At 52.7% G+C, this 19,242-nt stretch overlaps 1 protein-coding gene across 4 annotated transcripts in view; it reads left to right on the plus strand.

The window, feature by feature from the left end:
* The window catches only part of NPHP4 (nephrocystin 4), a 137,249-nt gene that overhangs the window by 6,691 nt on the left and 111,316 nt on the right, over nt 1-19,242 (plus strand). For all 4 annotated transcript variants that reach the window (XM_061185072.1, XM_061185073.1, XM_061185074.1 and 1 more), the window contains exons 3-5: nt 5,419-5,549; nt 5,787-5,960; nt 13,056-13,208. In XM_061185072.1, coding sequence (XP_061041055.1) covers nt 5,826-5,960; nt 13,056-13,208 — 288 coding nt within the window. In that variant the 5' untranslated portion in view covers nt 5,419-5,549; nt 5,787-5,825. The remainder of the gene's footprint in view (nt 1-5,418; nt 5,550-5,786; nt 5,961-13,055; nt 13,209-19,242) is intronic.

The raw sequence follows: 19,242 nt of genomic DNA on the forward strand, positions 1-19,242 counted from the left end.
CTGGGTTCCCTCCCTGTTGGTTGTTTGGCCTGAGGTGACCCAACACTGGAGCCTACCTGGGCCCTCTGGTGGGGCTAATGGTGGACTCTGGGAGGGCTCTTGCCAAGGAGTACTTCCCAGAACTTCTGCTGCCAGTGTCCTTGTCCTCATGGTGAGACACAGCCACCCCCTGCCTTGGCAGGAGACCCTCCAACACTAGCAGGTAGATCTGATTCAGTCTCCTATGGGGTCACTGCTCCTTCCCCTGGGTCCCGATGCGTACACTACTTTGTGTGTGCCCTCCAAGAGTGGAGTCTCTGTTTCCCCCAGTCCTGTCGAAGTCCTGCAGTCAAATCCCACTAGCCTTCAAAGTTTGATTCTCTAGGAATTCCTCCTCCCGTTGCCGGACCCCCAGGTTGGGAAGCCTGACGTGGGGCTCATATCCTTCACTCCAGTGGGTGAACTTCTGTGGTATAAGTGTTCTCTAATTTGTGAGTCACCCACCCAGCAGTTATGGGATTTGATTTTACTCTGATTGAGCCCCTCCTACCATCTCACTGTGGCTTCTCCTTTGTCTTTGGATGTGGGGTATCTTTTTTGGTGAGTTCCAGTGTCTTCCTGTCGATGATTGTCCAGCAGTTAGTTGTGATTCTGGTGCTCTCGCAAGAGGGAGTGAGCGCATGTCCTACGCCACCATCTTGAACCAATCTCCACCCCCTTGTTTTTGTCCCACTGGATATTTAGATTCTTGAAGACAGGGCATTTGACAGTCCGCTTCATGGTGTGTGTACTGGGACAGAACAAGTGCTTGGTGAATATTTGTTGACCGGGTCTGCAGAAGCAAAGACCTCCAGGGAACTTTACAGCCGCTCCTTTTGTAGATGAGAAGCAGACGCCTGGAGGGCCAAAGGCTTTCCAGAAGTCTGAGAGGAGAGGGAAGATCAGCCCGGTCCTGGACCAGTGCCCTCTCTGTGCCCTCAGGGCCTCTGCTCCTTTGCCTCTCCTGGCCTTGGTGGGCAGAGGGCCAGCATGGCTATAACGTCTTTGATGTGAGTGTGACTGGCTGTGTGCTTTCAGACTGCCTGTTTAACCTCTGAGCTTCACTTTCCACATCTATAACATGGGGACAGTAATGGTACTTACCTTACGGAGATGTTGGAATAATGAATATGAAGATGTTTGCGAGTGCCTGGCTCACGATAAGGATTCAATAAAAGCTGGTGCATTTTCTTTATTTCCCCTCTGGAGAGCCCACTGTACCCTTCTCTTGGGCTCAAAGCATGGGACCCTCCCAGTTTTCCCTTTTTTGTTCATCTAGCCCCAAAGGCCCCTCTGCCCTTCCTCCGCAGCCTTCTTAATTCCTCCACAGTATAACTTAATGATTTACTGAATCACTAAAAAAGTTTTCACTGAGGACCTAGTCCTGACCTCATGGAGCTCAGTCCTGCAGGACGACTGTGACCACGTAGCCTGGTGGAGCCTGGTGGAGCGGGGTGCCTTCTGTGGCAGGGTCCTGTGTGGTGGATGGAGGTGCTCTCCTGGGGAGGTGGCTCCTGGTCTGACTTCTCAAGGAAGAGGAGGCGTAACCCCAGGGTGTGCGCCTGTTGGGCTGGGGGGTGGCACGGACGTGGTGTCCGGGAGGAACTGAAGCAAGGGCAGCGCGGAGTGGACAGGAGTGAGGGCTGGGTGAGAGCCGTTCTGGGTGGGGGGGGGGTGGGGGAAGGCAAGAGCTCTGCGTGTCCCAGAGCCCCTGGGACCGTCTGGGCTCCCACCCCCAGGAGCCTGTGTCTCAGGAGTCACCTCCCTTCCGTCCCCCTCTCGGAATGTTGCTGCCTGCTTGCACCTGCCCGTCTCAGTTCTTTGATTTTGGGTGGCCTGCCTTTCCGAGTAGCTGCCTCTTGTGCCGGCGCATCTCCTGCTGGTGCTGCCTGGGGCATCCTGTTGTGCATCCCCTGTCCGGGCGACCGTAGCGGGAGGGCTCCGCAGCAGCTCCCCGCCAAGTGTGGTGCTGGGTCCCACTCCCTCAGGGAAGTGCGGGGAGGTACTGGCTCAGGAATCTGGGGCACGGGAGCAAAGTCTGGAGCGCCCTGCAAAGGAGGCTGTGTCCTGGGCTCGGGAAACACCGCGGGGCAGGGTGTGGGGCTGGTGGGACCCCTTCCAGAGGGTATCCTGCTGCGTGTGCTTTACTTGTGCTCCCGAGGCAGGAAGGGCTTCCCTGTAGATATGCACTCACTTTCTAAGGATAAACCTCCCAATTTTATAACTAATGTCAAGGAGAAAACCACATTTTCCTGAAAAACAAATGTTTGGGAGTCAAGTTTATTGAAACTTAAATTTCATGATTTGATTTGTTGAGTCCTGATGGACAGCCTGGTACCAAGGCCACAGGACAGTAGGTTCCCTTCTGCAAGCAGTGGGCCAGTGAGCAGAGCGGTACAGGACAGGTGACAAGTGCTCAGAGGCCTGCTGGGTGTCGGTCAGACCTCTTCTGCTTACAGGTCATGGACACCTGTAGGAGTTCCCATGGCTTCTGTAACAAATTACCACAAACTGGGGGACTGAAAACAATTTATCTTCTTTCAGTTCTGAAGGTTAGAAGTCTGAAATCAGTCTCGCTGGGATAAAGTCAAGGTGCGTGCAGGGCTGTGATCCTTCTGGAGGCTCTAGGGAGAATCGGTTTCCTTGCTTTTCCCAGCTTCAAGAGGCGCCTGCATTCCTCGGCTTGTGGTCCCTCCCTCCGTCTTCACGTCTCTCCCGCTTCTGCCTCGCCTGGCCTTTTCTCTGACCCCCCTGCCTCTGTCTCATCAGGACCCTTGTGATGATAGCAGGCCCACCTGGGTAATCCTGGTACTCTCCCCATCTCATGGTCTTTAACCTGATCACACCCACAAAGTCCCTTTTGCCACGTGAAGTCCAATATTCATAGGTTCTGAGGATTAGGATGGGGACGTCTTTGGGGGCCATTATTTAGCCGCCACAGGCCTCCACAGGCCTTTACGGCTCCTGTAACTCAGCTCTGGTCGGGGTGGGGCTGCCTTCCATCAGGCTCTCTCCACCTGGAGGTCTGGGTGCTGCCGGCAGGGCCGTCCTCGCCACCCTCCATCCACCAGCCTCCCCTGGGCTGGCCTCTACCTTAGGCTCTCCCTGGGGTGGCAGAGTGGCCCCTGGGGCTCCAGGCCGGCCTGGGCAGCTCCTGGCCTGGGGGAGAGACAGCCTGTCCAGAGGGCGGCATGGCTGGAGTCCCAGGGAAGACACACCCAGTGTGTGTCATAGGTTCATTTCTGAGACCGTCGCTGAAGCCCTCTGGCCGGAACTGGGGAGGGTCGTTCCACAAAACAAGGGATATTGAGTAGACAAATATAACCTACAAAGGAAAAAACCCCAAACTAACCAATGTGCGCGCCTTCCTGTTCATACGGTAACAGTCTGGATCTGGAGGCTGAGGGGTGTGCCCGCCCAAGGGGGTGCCGGGTGGGAGTGGCATTCCAGTGGGGGGCTGGGCCCCGCCCCGAGGCCCGCTGGGTGTGGGAGAGCATCTCGGGGGCCGGTCACATCCGTGCCTCCCAGACCCCCTGCCTTCCCAGCACAGCCTGTGAGCGTGGAGGTGGGCTGGCTGCCCAAAGCCTCGAATTTTGGGTCCCTGTAGAGCAGCCCTTTTCCAGCTTTTGAGTGTCAGATCCCTTTATGCTTTAAAAAATGATTGAGGGCTCCAAATAACTTTAAAACTTGAGTGATATCTACCAATATTTATTATTGAGAAATATCTACAGTGTTATTCATTTAAAAACAGTAGACCTGTTACATGTTAACATAAAGATGTATTTTTTTAATGAAAGCCAATTGTGTTTTCCGAAACAAAAACATGAGCAAGAACTGTGGGGTTGTTTTGCTTGTTTGTGAATCCCTTTAACATCCGGCTGACAGACTGCTGAGGACCGCTTGGTCTGGTACAGGCTTCTCTGTTGTGATGGGTCATTTCGGCTGAAGTATTTGAAGGAAATCCAGCCTCACCCAGATAAGGGAGTAGGCCCTTAGAGAACTGTGGATATTCTGCTTTGGTGCTGTACCCAAATCCACAAGTGGTTGTTTCTTAAGGGTGTCTTGCGTGCGGAGTTTAACACCCTGTTCGTGAACTTTCATAGTGTTAGGTTAAAACCCTCTGGTCTGCCTCGCACTTTGGGTGGATCTTTCATCCATGCAGAATTTTACATCATCGTGCTTGTTCACTCAGAAAATACCGCTTCTGAGTTAGACAGATCTTCCAAATATTGACACATCTAATCACACAATTTCAAAAGATCACTTTCGTTACCTGCACTACCCATCTCGTCAGGAAAGTCTTTAAAGAAGTATGCAGCTGTCAGGCTCACAGTGGAGGGTACAGACTTCCCCAATTCTGAATTTTGCCTGAAAGCTCAATTTTTTTGACGAGTTTTCCTTGCAGTGACAGGTTCATTTTGTTCACGTTTGAGAGATTGTCTACAAAGCACCCAAGTCTGAAAAACCGTGGTTTGTCTGGGAGCCGTTCTTTTAGTGAGAATGGTGTTGCTGAGCGAAAGAAGGCGCTAGTGCAGCTCGCAGCCCAGCGATCACGCCCGGCTCACCCTGGGGTGACCACTGTCTTTCATCTGGCAGCAGAAATGCTTTTCGTGTATTTCCCGTTTCATCACAGAATGTTAAAAGCACGCATCCTCAAGGGTCAAGACATCATAAAATCCATAGTTTTCACAGCTTCCCCAAGGACGTTCTTAGGTGAAGCTGTTGTACTTTGTGCCGTGAGAGGTGAAGAGCACAGGATGGCTGGTGGGGTGTGGTGCCATTTGCCTCGGGGCGTAATGAGGCCCCAGCAGCTTCACCCACCATTTGCCTCGGCGCCACCGGCGCCAATGCCAACCCAGTGAAAGAGGCAAGTGGCATCTGGAGGTTATGAAAATAGCTTTGACGCTGTGGAGCCCTTGACCACCTTGGGCAACCTCAGGGGTTTGGGAACCACATTCAGAAAACTGCTGTCTTAGAAGATCAAACCCCATGCCTTCTTGCTTGCCGTTTTAGCATACAGAATTCGGCCTCTGTTCAAGGCCAAGAGCTTAAGATTCTGTGTCAGCTGAAAACAGTCTCTCGAGAAGGTTCAGATCCCTGTCTGCTGAAAGGCAGGTAACATCCTTATTGAGCCAGGTCGCCAAGACACCCGGAGCACTCAAAACCTGTCCCCACCTGGCTTCACCAGCAAGACTGCATGTAGCTCAGCTGTCTTGGGTGCCGGACTTCAGGGTCCCCTTGAGCCAGGGCTCTTGTGATGACATCTGGACCCATTGGCCTTGCTCTGGCTCTGCCTGCCTTTTTGTATGTGTCTCAAGGTAGCTGCTCCCTGGGCAGCTTCAGGCTGATGATCTCTCTGCTCCGAAGGCCACAGAAAAGAGTGTTTCCTTCTCCTAACAGAACCAGCAGAAGCTCTGAGATCACATGTCGTTGGCTCTGAGTGGGTCATGCGCCCCAAGACGCTCTAAGACAGCCCTGGTTCCCGAGGCCTGGTGCCCTTGTGCAGGGCTCGACCTCCACAGCTGGACAAAGTACGTGCCGGTCCCTAAACCAGTCACTGAGGCCAGGATAGGTGTGATCTGGTTGGCCAGGGGAAGGTGGCGTGGGCGCCTGTCTGCTGCCCTGGGGGCTAGAGGGTGGGATGGCAGAGTGCGGGTTGCAGGGGTGGTGGTTTCCCTGGGGTTCCCGGGAGGTAGGAAACTTTCAGAACTGCTCTAAGAACTGTGGCCCTCATAACTCTTTTCTTTATTTGAACATGAATGCCGCAGGTAGTCCTCGAGGCCCCCAGTGACCCTCAGACCGGCAGAATGCATGACTGGCACAGGATCTTTGACCAAAACCTGCTGGTCCCTCCCCACACACAGAGAGCACGCCAGCCTCTAAAGGAATCGACGGCATTTCAGTGTGTCCTGAAGTGGCTTGATGGCCCGCTAATTAAGCAGGTAAAGAAATTGGTTCTTTACTGTCAAATGCACGCTGTCACTGCTCTCACCTGAGATGGTATTGATTTTCACATGTTCATTTGAGTCTTGCACTGTACCCATCACCCCGGGCGTTGGCAGTACTCGGAGGTAAAGTGGTCCATCAGCAAAGAGGATTTGTGATTCAGCGACTTGGTCAGCACTTTTTAAAAAAAATATTTATTTATTTATTTATTTATTTTTGTCTGTGCTGGGTCTTCGTTTCTGTGCGAGGCCCCTCTCCAGTTGCGGCAAGCGGGGGCCACTCTTCATCGCGGTGCGCGGGCCTCTCACCATCGCGGTGTCTCCCGTTGCGGAGCACAGGCTCCAGACGCGCAGGCCCAGCAGTTGTGGCGCACGGGCTCAGTTGCTCTGCAGCACGCGGGATCCTCCCAGACCAGGGCTCGAACCCGTGTCCCCTGCATTAGCAGGCAGATTCTCAACCACTGCGCCACCAGGGAAGCCCTGGTCAGCACTTTTGACCCTGGCTAAAGGCCTCTTTTTGCCTACAGTGGAGCAATCTAAAAACCCAGGTAATTCGATTTCCTGGGTTATTTCCTGGCCACGTTGTTTGCAAGAGGTGGCCTTGTGCATGGCTCAGCATGGCCTGCTTTCGGCCTGGCAGTTAGAACAGCAGAGGCAGAGCTCTGGGCATCCCGGGAGATGTGCCTGGGAGGTACCACCGCCTTTGCACATTCAAGCCCTTGCTCTGTGGCTCTGCGTCCACCTGTGCCCTCCAGCCGCCAGGGAACCTGCCGGAGAAGCTGGCGCTTCGGTGCCTCCTCAGACCACCCACATGATTGGATGGTCCTAGGGAGGCCCAGTGTCCTGGGGGGATGCACAGGAAGGATCCAGCCCTGCCAGTGTGAGCATGTGGCTTGGCAAGACTGTATCTTCTTCCTCTGCAGCTGGCAGGGTCATTCTCCAGGCACTCAAAGCTGTCGGAGCGCTGGGTCTATTATTAAATCACTCACATCCATCCTGCATCATCACTTCAAACCCTTTGACTGAGCACCTGCTGTGTGCTTGCCACTGTGTTAGGCACCGTGATGATTACTGCTCTTACTACTTTACTTCTTAGCGCTTTACTTGTATTAGTTCACTTCGTCCTCATGACAACCCCAAGATGTAGGTAGCATCATTACCCCTGCTTTACAGAAGAGGAGGCAACCCGAGAGAGGTGACCTTGGTTGCCCAGGGTGACACAGCTCCAGCCGGCCAGCTGGGACTCCAACCTAGGGAGACCGGCTCCAGCAGTCCTGGCCTTCCAGGAGCTCACAAGACAGTGGACAGCAGTTTCCTCTTTCTTTGGAATTTTGCAAAGGAGATTTTATTTATTTTCCCATTTTACTTTATTAATTCATTTTAATTTGTTTTTGAAAAGGTAATTCCCATAGTTCAAAATTCACAAGGGTGCACAGGGAAAGTGTATTGTCCCATGAAGTCCCCAAGGCACCCGTGCCCCACCCTAGATACAGCCAGTGTTAACCTGTTTTCTGTACAACTTTCTGGAAATTCTAAGCAAATACAACAATAAATACAGTTGTATGTATTTTTCATTTTTTTTACATAAATGATAGCTTATATTCTGTTCTATATCTTAAAAAATATTCTTAACAATATGTGTTATAGGTTGTTCATGTCATTCCATGAAGAATTTCTGACTCTTTCTTAAGACAGCATAGCTTTTCCTGTGTGGATGACCCGTCATCCATTCATTAGGCCCTTGCTGATGACCGGTTGGACTCCCTCCAGGGCTTTGCTTTTACAGACATTGCTACAATGCGTAACTTCATTGACATCATTTAAAAAAATGCACACATATGTCTGTGGAATGATTCCTACAAGTGGTTTCATGATCTCGAGTCACACATTAAAAGTTTTCATTTAAAACCCAATTATAAGTTGTTTATAAAAAATCACACTGTAAACCTAAAGTGTATGTCTTCAAACCATATGTATGAAAGGAAAAGGATGGAAAAAAGGCCGTGTAAACACTAAGCATAAGAAAGCTTTGTGACTATACTAATATCAGACAAAGTAGAGTTCAAGGCGAAGCATGTTTCTAGAGATAAAGGGACATTTCATAGTGATGATGGTAATCAGGAAGACGTGACAGTCCTAAATGTGTATGCACCTATGTCGGGAGCCCCCAGAGGCACCCGCCAGGTTCGGTGATACACTAGGAGGAGGACTTGACATGACTCAGCACGTAGTCATCCTCAAAGGAAAGATTTATTTCAGTGAAAAATTACCGAGTAAGGTCAGCCAAGGGAAAGGCATATGGGGGGGAACGGGTGTGAGCTTCCAGGGTCGTCTGCCATGGGAATCCCACAGGACACACTTCATTCCCTCAGCAACAGGCTGTGACAACACCTGTGAAATGCTGCCAACCAAGGAAGCTTGTTAGAGACTCAGTGCCCACAGGCTCTAAAAAACCTCAGGGCTTCTTGGGAACTGGTCGTGTAGACACCCTCTGCCTAGCACGTACCAAGATTCCAGAGTCCCAGAAGGAAAGCAGGTGTTCAGCATAAATCACTCTGTACAAGCAGTTTAGGTACCGGGAGCCATTCTTATTCGTTAGGGTGGTGGGGAACCCCACGTTCCCAGACTCTAGCCAAGGGCCAGGCTTGTAAGCCAGCCTTTCAAAGCATAACTGGCCTGCTATAATAACTCTTTTGTGCCCGGCACCCAATAACACGGCTTCTAAATCCGTGAAGCAAAATTTGTAGAACTAAAGGGAACTACATTTAGGTTCACCTTCATAATTGGAGACTTTTCACTCTCTCTCAATAATTGATAGAACAAGTAGACCGCCCGCCCCCCCAAAAAAAATCATAAGGATTTGGAAGATCTGAACACCACCACCAACCACCTTGACCGAATTGTCACCTCTAAAACACTACACACCTAACAAATAAAATACACATTCTTCTCAAGTGCATGCGGAACATTTACGGAGATAGATAATATGCTTGGTCATAAAAATAAGTCTCAAGAAATTTAAAAGGATTGAAATTACAAAGAGTATGTTCACTGACTAATATGTTATTAAATTAGAAATCAATAACAATGAGATACCTAGAAAATCCCCAAATGGTAGAAAATTAAACAGCACACTGCTAACTAACCCTTGGGTCAAAGAAGAATTCAGAGAGAGAGCTTCCCTGCTGGCGCAGTGGTTAGGAATCTGCCTGCCAATGCAGGGGACACGGGTTCGAGCCCTGGTCCGGGAAGATCCCACATGCCGCAGAGCAGCTAAGCCCACGCGTCACAACTACTGAGCCTGCGTGCCTAGAGCCCGTGCTCTGCAACAAGAGAAGCCACCGCAATGAGATGCCCATGCACTGCAACTAAGAGTAGCCCCTGCTGCCACACCTAGAGAAAGCCCGTGCAGCAACGAAGACCCAATGCAGCCAAAAAATAAAAATAATAAAATAAATAAATTTATAAAAAAAAAGAATTCAGAGAGAAATTAGAAAATAATTTGAACTGAATAATGTAAGAATATATCAAAATTTGTGGGATGCAGTTAATGCAGTCCTTTGAGGGAAACATAGCTTTATATGACTACTTTAGAAAAGAAGAAAGGTACAGGCATACCTCATTTTATTGTGCTTTACTTCACTGTGCTTTGCGGATATTGTATTTTTTACAAATTGAAGGTTTGTGACAACCCTGCATGGAGCAAGTCTATCAGTGCCATTTTCCCAGCATTTGCTTGCTTCATGTCTCTGTGTCCCATTTTGGTAATTCTTGCAATATTTCACACTTTCTCATTATTATATGTGTTATGGTAATCTGTCATCAGTGATCTTTGATATTACTACTATGACTCACTGAAGGCTCAGATGATAGTTGGTATTTTTTAGCAATAAATTGTTTCAAAATTAAGGTCATCTTACAAATTTGTGCAATTTTAGTTAATTTGAGAATTGATAGCTTTAGATGATAGCAGACTTCCCTGTGAAAGGTGTTGGCTGAAAATATTACATGCTTATTTTGAACTCAAGGCACTTTATTAGTCATTTTGGTATGTTTTTCTTACTATTCATTTACCTTTTTGGTTTAGTGTAATTTTACCATGAACGTTGATTACTTTCCTTTGGGATGGCTATTTCAATTCAATTTGGTATTTATTGTGTGTTTGGAACTGTGCGGGGGACACAAGGGTGACCACCCCACACTCTGTCTTCATGGAGCTCTCGGTCCAGCGCGGGGAGATGGACCTAGAAACTTAGACCTGAGTAGAATTGGGTACAGAGTCGCAGAGAGGTGGAGGAGGTGGTTAGGGTGTGGAGTTCCGGGAAGGAGACCAAGTCTGCAGGGGAGATCTGGGAGTCCCCAGGTCCCGGCTGGTGCTCTCCCCTCCCTGAGAGAGTGGTGAGGAGGTGGAGGGGGCTGCTGGTGGTGCCCTGGGTGGTACCAGCAGTGAGGGGAGGCCTGGCCCCCTGGGCAGGTGTGCACACTGAGCACCTCCCCGTGCATGGTCTCGTCCCCAGCCCCAGGGATGGAGCTGGAGGAGGATATTCCAGGCTCTCGTCCTCCTGGAGCTGACATTTAGGTTGGGGTGACCGACCACCAGCATGTAAACGGACAGCTGATGGACACAGGAAACAGAAAGTGGGGTTGGAGGACAGGGGCCTGGATGGCGGGGGTCAGGGAAGGCCTCCCTGGTCAGGGCCTGATGGAAGCGAGGGAGCGATCACAGCAGAGGGGGCGGCGGGGAGGGAGGGGGGTGTGGGGCGGTGCTGAGAGGGGGGGAGATGGGAGAGGGCCTGGGCTTGGGATCCCCCCAGACCTGTTGCATCCTCCCCACCTTCAAACACGACACCACCTCTCTCCCAGCTGCTCTGGACGGGAGACGAGCCGTCATCTTTCACTAGGGGCTGGGACTCCCCTGCCAGACCCGGGAGGCCTGGGCAGACAGGCGGCCACCAGCCTCTCCTTCCTGCCTCTCTGCCCCTCGCATCCCGAGTCCGGCCGTCGCCAGGGTCTCTGGGCAGTTCCTTCACAGACGTCCCGAACGTGCCCACTCCTCGTCCCACCTGCGGCCCTCCCGGCGCCCCCCACCCCCGCCTGCCTGGGTGACGGCAGCAGCCTCCTCACATCCCCTCCCCACATTCCCGTCCCCACGTGGAGCTGGAGTGGTTTCCTTTTTCCAGCGTTATTGACATATAATTGACAAATAAAATTGTAGGGTACTTGAAACGTACAGCGTGATGATTGGGCGTCCATGTGGGTTGTGGAAGGATTCCGCCAGCAACTTCACACACCCATCACCTCACACTGGACTGATTTTCATAGAATCTCGAATCAGGTGGTGTCACTTCTGCTCAGGCTCTTTCCCTGGTTTCTCCTCCAATTTGGAGTAGAAACCCGGCTTCAAATCACGCTCTGTGAGACCTGCGTGGGCGGCCCCTGCCCCTTCTCCGCGCCCCTTACGCAATCCTACGGGCGTTCTGTTTTAAAACACACCTGGGCTTTTGTTTTTATTTTGTTTTGTTCTGGTGGGACCAGCAGAGCAGGAAACGATTGCCACTGAAAGATGGTTTCGTCCTCGTGGTTCCCCAGAGGAGGGGCTGCACCACGCCCTGCAGGGCCACACGGGGAAGCAGCTGGGTCGGTTGGGAGGCAGTGGGATGAGGGGAGAGCCTGGGCAAGAGCCTGTGTAGTGGTTTTCGTGGGAAGGGATGGGCGAGGCCGGGTCAGCAGATGCACCCGCTTAGGACTGGCCAGTCTGAATAATTTCAGTGGCTGCCGGGGTGGAGGGGCCGCACCTGGTTGCCTGGTTCTGGCCCGGGATGATTAGGGTGGGGGGATATTGTCACCTGGAGTGTGAGCCAGGTAGGGGGTGGGTGGGGCTATGGACTGGAAGGCAGGTCATTTACTGTCACTAGGAATTAGCTGGCCCTGGGTGGGGCAGTCTCTCCCCATGAGGGAGGCCCCAGCGGTCAGAGCACTAAGAACACAGGAAGTGAGAAAAAGTAGTTAACGTCGTTACATATGGTCAGGGTGCTTTCTTGCTGGTCCCTGAGCACCCAGCTCTCTTGGCCCAGAGCCGCCTCCTTCCTGGCTCACTCTCCGCAGGTCCACTCGTGGTTTCCACCCCCTTAGTTCTCAGTTCAGACGTCATCTTTCAGAGCCCCTTCCCTGGCCGTCCTATTCAAAGAGCCAACCCACCCATCTCCCCTCACCCACTTTTGTTGTTCTTCATGTGAGCCCCAAGGATGGAGATTTTGTCTGTTTTGTTCCTTTTTGTGTCTCTAGTGCCTAGAACAGTGATACACAGAATAGATGCTTAAATAATGTTTACCAAATGATCACATGAGAGGAAAACAGATCTCCTGGTTCCGGGACAGACAGTAAGAGCTGCACCCTTGCCAGCTGCACCAGTCACAAAAGCACTAAAGGCCCAGGCAGAACCTCACTGTAGGTGGTGCCGCTCTGGGGAAAGGGCTGGGCTTTGTAGTGTGTGGTGCCTTGTCTGTATTTGTGGCCATGACTTCTCAGTTCTCAAAGGTCTGCTTTTCTTTTGCTCATACCCCAGCGCCACCCCCAAATAATTCTGGCAAGTTGAGTTTTTAGTTTGTGGTTCTATCAGGATGTAAATGGTAAAACAAAACACAGAAAACCATGCAAAATAGCTTAAGCTTGAGGTAATTTGTTAACTCACATAAAGACAAACCCATAGTTAGCATAAGCTTCAGGTGTGGCTTGATCCAGAATCTCACATGGTGTCACCTGGACTTGTTGTTTCTTGGCTCCACATGGCATCATGTGTGTCTGTCTCTGCAGCTCCGGCCTCTTGTGTCTCGTTGCTTCTGGGTGAGTCTCCAGCCTGTGTCTGGGCCCAGGGACTCCAGCCTCTGGTTGGCCAGGGCAGGGCCATGTACTTTGACTCATAACCTCACCAGGACCACGGGCTGTGGGAGAGAGGTAGTTCCCCGAAAGGAACTGAGACCTAAACTGGGGGATGGATGCTGAGTGGCCCAATTCTCCGTGGATGGTCTGTCAGCACTTGTTGGGAGGCTCGTGACCTTGAGGACCCTTCAGGGCCGTCCCTCTGTCTCCTAGGGTGTGCTGGAGGTGCTGTCGGAGGTGGGCTGCCACCTGCGAGTGTCCCTCTTTGACGTGACCTACCGACACTTCTTCGGGAGGACTTGGAAGAGCTCGGCGAGGCCCGTGGAGCCGCTCTGCAGGCAGCCCCCCAGGATCGTCTTCAGTGAGGTGGGCGTGGTGGCAGGCGGGTGTGCGGGGTGGGCGTGCAGGGTACAGCGGGCCTGGGGGCGCTGCCAGCGCGTCCCAGACCCCGGGAACGCCCCTGAGCAGTAGGCCCAGCCCTCGCAAAGCTCGTCCTGGCGGCCGGCCCCTGTTTCCAGACAGGATCTTGGGTGGAAGCCACACGCCCTGAGCGGTTCAGCTGGGAGTGGGAGGGACACGCGAGGGGGTTTCGTCGCCTTCACGGAACCTTGCAGCTTTTGGAACAAAGTTAAAGTTAGGAAATTATCGATCTCATCTGACTCCCCTACTTTTCCTCTCCCCTTCTTTTTCTTTCTTTTTAGTTCTTTTTTTTTTTATATATATATATATATATATTTTAAAAAAAATTAATTAATTAATTAATATTTATTTTTGGCTGTGTTGGGTCTTCGTTTCTGTGCAAGGGCTTTCTCTAGTTGTGGCAAGCGGGGGCCACTCTTCATCGCGGTGCGCGGGCCTCTCACCGTCGCGGCCTCTCCCGTTGCGGAGCACAGGCTCCAGACGCGCAGGCTCAGTAGTTGTGGCTCACGGGCTTAGTCGCTCCGCGGCATGTGGGATCTTCCCGGACCAGGGCTCGAACCCGTGTCCCCTGCATTGGCAGGCAGATTCTCAACCACTGCGCCACCAGGGAAGCCCTCTTTTTTTTTTTTTTTAAATGAGCAACTTGAGACCTAGGAGTAAAGTGACTTACCCAGGTGGAAGGTAGCAGAGCCCGGAGCCCCTGCCTCTGCCTGCAGACGGGGTGGCTGCGTTGGCATCAGTTGGTGACATGATTTTGCCCACGTAGCTGTGTCTGGCCGCCCCGCAGATAGGGTTTTCCATCTTCGTTCAGCTGCACCAAATTCACAAGCATCCCTCCATCGCCTGCTGTCTGCTGGCCATTGTGCCGGGCGCTAGGGCGATGATGCTGGGTGGACGGGCCTGACGTGGCTCTCACCCTGGACAACTTGCAGTGTGCTGGGACGACACACCCAGGCAGGCGACAGAGCAGGTGCAGGTGTGATAGGTTCCCGGAGGAGACCGACGGCTGCTGCCCTGAAGAAGAAGGGAGGTGTGCTGCAGGCAGTGGTGAAGGGGGACCTCTGTGAGCTGGGCCCCAGGATGAGGAGGGAACCAGCCCTGGGACGAGCAGGGCGGCAGGTGCCGCAAGCAGGGCAGGCCCCGCATGTGCCCAGGGGTGGGGGAGGGAGGCGTGGGGAGGCGGCCGAGGGTGGGCTTGGCGGGCTGGCTGGGCAGGGCCTTCCTAGGGACACTGGGCTCTTCCTCAAGAGCGGGAGGCGTCCCAGAGGTCTTCTTCCCGGCTGCTGCTTCAAGCTGAACCTGCAGGCAGCGGGTCCTGCGGGGGACGTTCACGGGTATCGGGAGGGTCGGTGCTGTGTTGGCTTTATCCTTCCCGTGTGTACAGAGTCAGGGAAGCCCAGTAAGTGACAGTACAGTGAATAATGAAAGTGGTGGTGGTGACCATGGCCATCCTGGGGGAGGTCACCGTGCGTAACCAGACCAAGCGAGCCGCCCTTTTCTGCAGGGGGCGGCCCAGTCGTGAGGCCGCTGGGTCGCGACTCTGCACTTGGCGGTCACCCAGAGTCGGGATGCCATGTCTCGGCATGGATTGATCCTGACTGGTCCCTTTACTGAACGTGCCGGAGAGGGTGACGCCGCCCCCGGAGGTCAGGAAAATTAGATAAGGCCGTGGGTACGTGTGTCCTGGGGCCCAGGACCGCGGCTGGTGTCCAGGCTGCCAGACGGCCTGTGAGGTGCCCCTGAGAGTCTGGCCGGAGAGAAAGGCCACGTGTTGTAAACCGGGGAGTGACGGTGGGCACCTGCTTTGGGTGCTGTCCCAGCTCAGGCGGTGAGTCGCCTTCACGCCTCTGACTTGGGGCGGTCAAGGCCTGGCAGGAGCACGGTGGCCCCGATGTTGCTGGGAGCCTTCCAGGGGCGGGCTGTTTGGATTCTCTTTCTCGGGCGGACAGTCAGGCCCTGGGAAGCCCGGTGTGGTGACAGTTACTATGGTGACACAGGGTCCTCTCCTGGGGAGTCCCACAGGAGAGGCTGGCTCCCAGCACCTTGGTGTGGTTTCGTCCCCGCCATCCGCCTCTGGAGGTCGGTAGATCATCTCTCCGCCTTGAAGAGCAATCTGGCAGGTCAGAGGCCGTGAGTGACACCCGCCTTGACCGCAGGGATTGTTCTCGGGCCTTGTTTTGACCCCGGGTGTCGGAGGGGCCCTACAGGCTCCGTTTGGAAGCGCTGCCGGGTCGAGGGGATGGTTACGCTCTGAAATCAGCACGGCAGCACTTTGCCGCCACTGGGGTCCCGAGATGAGCCCTCCCCGTGGCTTTCCCCTTGGCTTTCCCTGTGGCAGCGGCTGTCACAGCCTTGACAGGCCACGCACGGGGGGCCTGCCCTGTCCCCCCACCAGCTCGATGACTGTGAGCCCTGCAGAGTGGAGGTCGCGTTGCAAGGAAGCCTTCAGAGCTGCCGCTCCCCCTTCTCGACTCGTCCAGGGTTTGGCATCCGTGCCCGAGAGGGCTCCTCGTGTGTCCCTGTGTCCTGGGAGCTGTGGGTCTCAGGCCTTTTCAGCTCACAGTTGAAGTCTGATCTGAGCTGTGGGAGCCGAGTGCCGCTGCATCGTTTGTGTTCTGCTGAGTGGGGCATGGGGACGGGGCTGTGTGTTAGGGAGGACCACAGCCCTCAAAGTTTCTGGAAGAATCTGCACCCTTCAGCCTTAGTTACTGAAGTGGAGCTCGCAGCAAGGCTGGTGTGGGTGAACAGAGCATTTTTGGCTGGGAGCTGGTGTCAGAGCCACGGAATTGCTCAGGGAAGAGCGGCGCTCCAGCTGCTATGCCCAAGGCGGGCAGCAGAGGCCAGTGGTGCCCCAGGAACACCCATCCCGATGAGCCACTCGGCAGCATCCTCCTTGCCCAGCGCTTTCCTCTCATCCTTGACCTTCAGAGTTTAGTTAACTAAAGAGAATCCCCCTTCGCCGTGTGTGCGTGTGCGTGTGCCTGTGTGTGTACCTGCGTGCATACGTGTACGTACGTGTTTACATGAAATGTGGAGCGTTCCCAAGGTGGCCTAGATAAGCAGGAGGGACTGGTTTTGTGGTCTCATCATCTGAGCAAAGCTCTGCGTCCATACCTATGGGAATAGAGAGAAACACAAGTTGCCCTTTTTAGAGGTGATTCTGAAATTTGGTGATGATCTTCTTCTGATTTTACTAATTGCCTGGGTTTTTCTGGTTCTACTGATCAGCCGTGGTTTGGGGGTGATACGACGGGAGGTTGCCAGCTGCCAGTAGCAGGGGACCATCTTTGGAATCGGCGTGGCTGTCCGGCCTACACGTGGATTCCTGAATCAACTGTGTGGGCTCTGGGTTTTGATTGAGTTGTCACTGTAATATGCAACCCTGAAAGAAGATGTTATTTCATTACCTTGCAAACAACGTCCTGAGGAAAGACTTGGGGAAAAAAGAAGTCCTTCCTTGAGCCTGAGCTGGGTGTTTCTTTCTGTGAGTGATGAATTCCTCATGCTGCGCTCAGATCCCCTCTTGTCCCAGCCTCTTGGCTCTGCCTGGCGGAGCCCAGGGGACCAGCTCCGGGCCTCTCAGCCCTGACTCAGAATTATATGCTCTCCTTCGAGACTGTCCTCGGTGGAGGGGAATCGCCCTTCACTTGCGCTGAGACGGTTGATCATTCATTCAACCTCTCAAAAGATATCTTTAAAAAATAATCCGGGAGGCCAAAGTACCGTGCAGTTCCTATACTTTCTTTCTGAGATGGACATAATTCTCCCTTAGATTCTTTCCGTAACTATCCATGCTCAGCCTTTCAGTGACGGGCTCATTTCTCCTCCTTTATTGATTGTATGCGAGTGAGTGGCGGGAATCCTAGTGGTTCTTCTCAGGCAGCCGGAACCAGACCGGGAGATGGTTCCTCCTGAGCCCGTCTCAGCCCGAGGTGTTGCTGAAGTCACAGGTGGATCCCTGGCCTCCGAGAGACACAGGTAATGGGGCTGCTTCCTCTTCCCATCGCCAACCGAGAGCAGCCAGCTCCTGAACGTTCTTGTTCATCAGAGTAATGAGAGTGAGGTGACTCCCCTTTAAAAGTGGAGGCTGTCCATAAAAAAGAATGAAATAGCGCCATTTGCAGCAACGTGGATGGACCTGGAGATGATCATACTAAGCGAAGTAAGTCAGACAGAGAAAGACACGTACCATAGGATATCACTTATATGTGGAATCTAAAATATGACACAAGTGAACTTATCTACGAAACAGAAACAGACTCACAGACACAGAGAACAGACTTGTGGTTGCCAAGGGGGAGTGGTGGGGGAGGGAAGGGTTGGGAGTTTGCGGTTGGTAGGTGCAAACTATTGTATATAGAATGGATAAACAACAAGGTCCTAATGTGTAGCACAGGGAACTATATTCAATACCCTGTGATAAACCATAATGGAAAAGAATATAAAAAAGAATGTGTATGTATGTATAACTGAATCACTTTGCTGTACAGCAGAAATGAACACAACATTGTAAATCAACTATACTTCAATAAAATTAAAAAAAAAAGTGGAGGCTGTCAAGGAATGTCTGCGTGTCCAAACGAAACTCTGGGAGGCTCTGCCGTACCTTGATTAATCTCCGGGTTCTTGAACGTGCCTTACCCTCTTCTTACACTTCTCGCGTGTTCCAAGAGCTGCTCCTGATGTAAACAATCTGCAAAGCAGGAATCCAGTATCACTCCCGGGCACCGTCTCTACGGAGAGAGCCTGCCTCAGCCGTGTCACCCGAGGAGGGCTTCTCTCCTCTCCAGCTCAACAGAAACCAGTCCCGGGGACACCAAGCCAGGAATGGACGGTGGTAGGAAGGGGACAGAAATGAGTGAATGAATAGAAGGGCAAAGGATATCTCTCCATGATGTTTCCAGCACTGGGATTTAGTTAACTGTATGGTGATTTAACTGTCTACCACGTGGGGACAATAGAAAGCTTTGAATTTGTCAGCTTATGCTGTTGTGTGTTCATCACAGTCTCCTGGGGGGGTATTTTGCTTCGGGTTGTAACTGGGTTTGCTGTTTCTGAATAAGCCAAGCCATCGTTCTCCAGGCGGGAGCAGGACAGGCTTTGGCCTCGGGGGTGGGATCTGATGTAAGGTGGGTAAGGGCTGAGTCCTGCTCCGTCACTTACTCCTGGGGGGTCTTAGGCCAGTTGTTTAAACTCTTGACTCTGAATTCATCATCCGTGCGTGAGGGACAGCAGCGCCCATCTCCTAAGCGTCTGGAGTGTAAACAGTAGGTTCTTCCCAGACAGGCGCCCAGGGAGCAGTAGGTGTTCACTCAGCAAACACTGGCTGGGGGTCCGCTACGTGCCAGGCTCTGCTACATTAGGAGCTGGACGTGCCTGGATGGATGAGGTGGTGTGCGGTCATTTTAGCCACAATGGGGTTTGCGTTGTCACCGTAGATCGGGGCTTGTCAACCCTGGCTCCGCGGACACTTTGAGCCAGATAATTCTCTTGGTGGGGGGCTGTCTCCAGGGCTGTGTCCCTTCCTGTGGATAATGGTGGGGCCCACCCCGGATGAGCGGAAGCCTCTGACTTTGGAATTAGAGATTTTGCGTCTCCCGAGATGCTTGGCAACTTGGCCTGGCGAGTTTACTGTGCTTGGAGCAGTCTTGTGTTGGCTTGTGTGCAGGAAACTGCTCTGAGCCTCAGATGGAAGGTTGAGCTGGCAGATGTTGGCTGCAGGCAGGATTTGTGATATATTTACCTTCCTGAAGACATCCTATTAAAGGTTTATTAAAAATAAAAGGTTTGGAAGGCACTAGTTTAATTTCTGATCCTCTCTCCTGTGGCCTTGACCTCAGCCTGGGACCGAAGAGCACGTGTCTAATTAGGGCAGATCAAGCGGAGGTGTGGCCGGGAACTCGAGGCTGCAACCTCTCCATGGAGGCACATCATCTGAGGCCCAATCGTGTGGGTGAAAATGGAATCTGGGCCCTGAGGC

The sequence above is a fragment of the Eubalaena glacialis genome, chromosome 3, assembly GCF_028564815.1.
Source record: "Eubalaena glacialis isolate mEubGla1 chromosome 3, mEubGla1.1.hap2.+ XY, whole genome shotgun sequence".
Lineage (NCBI taxonomy): Eukaryota > Metazoa > Chordata > Mammalia > Artiodactyla > Balaenidae > Eubalaena > Eubalaena glacialis.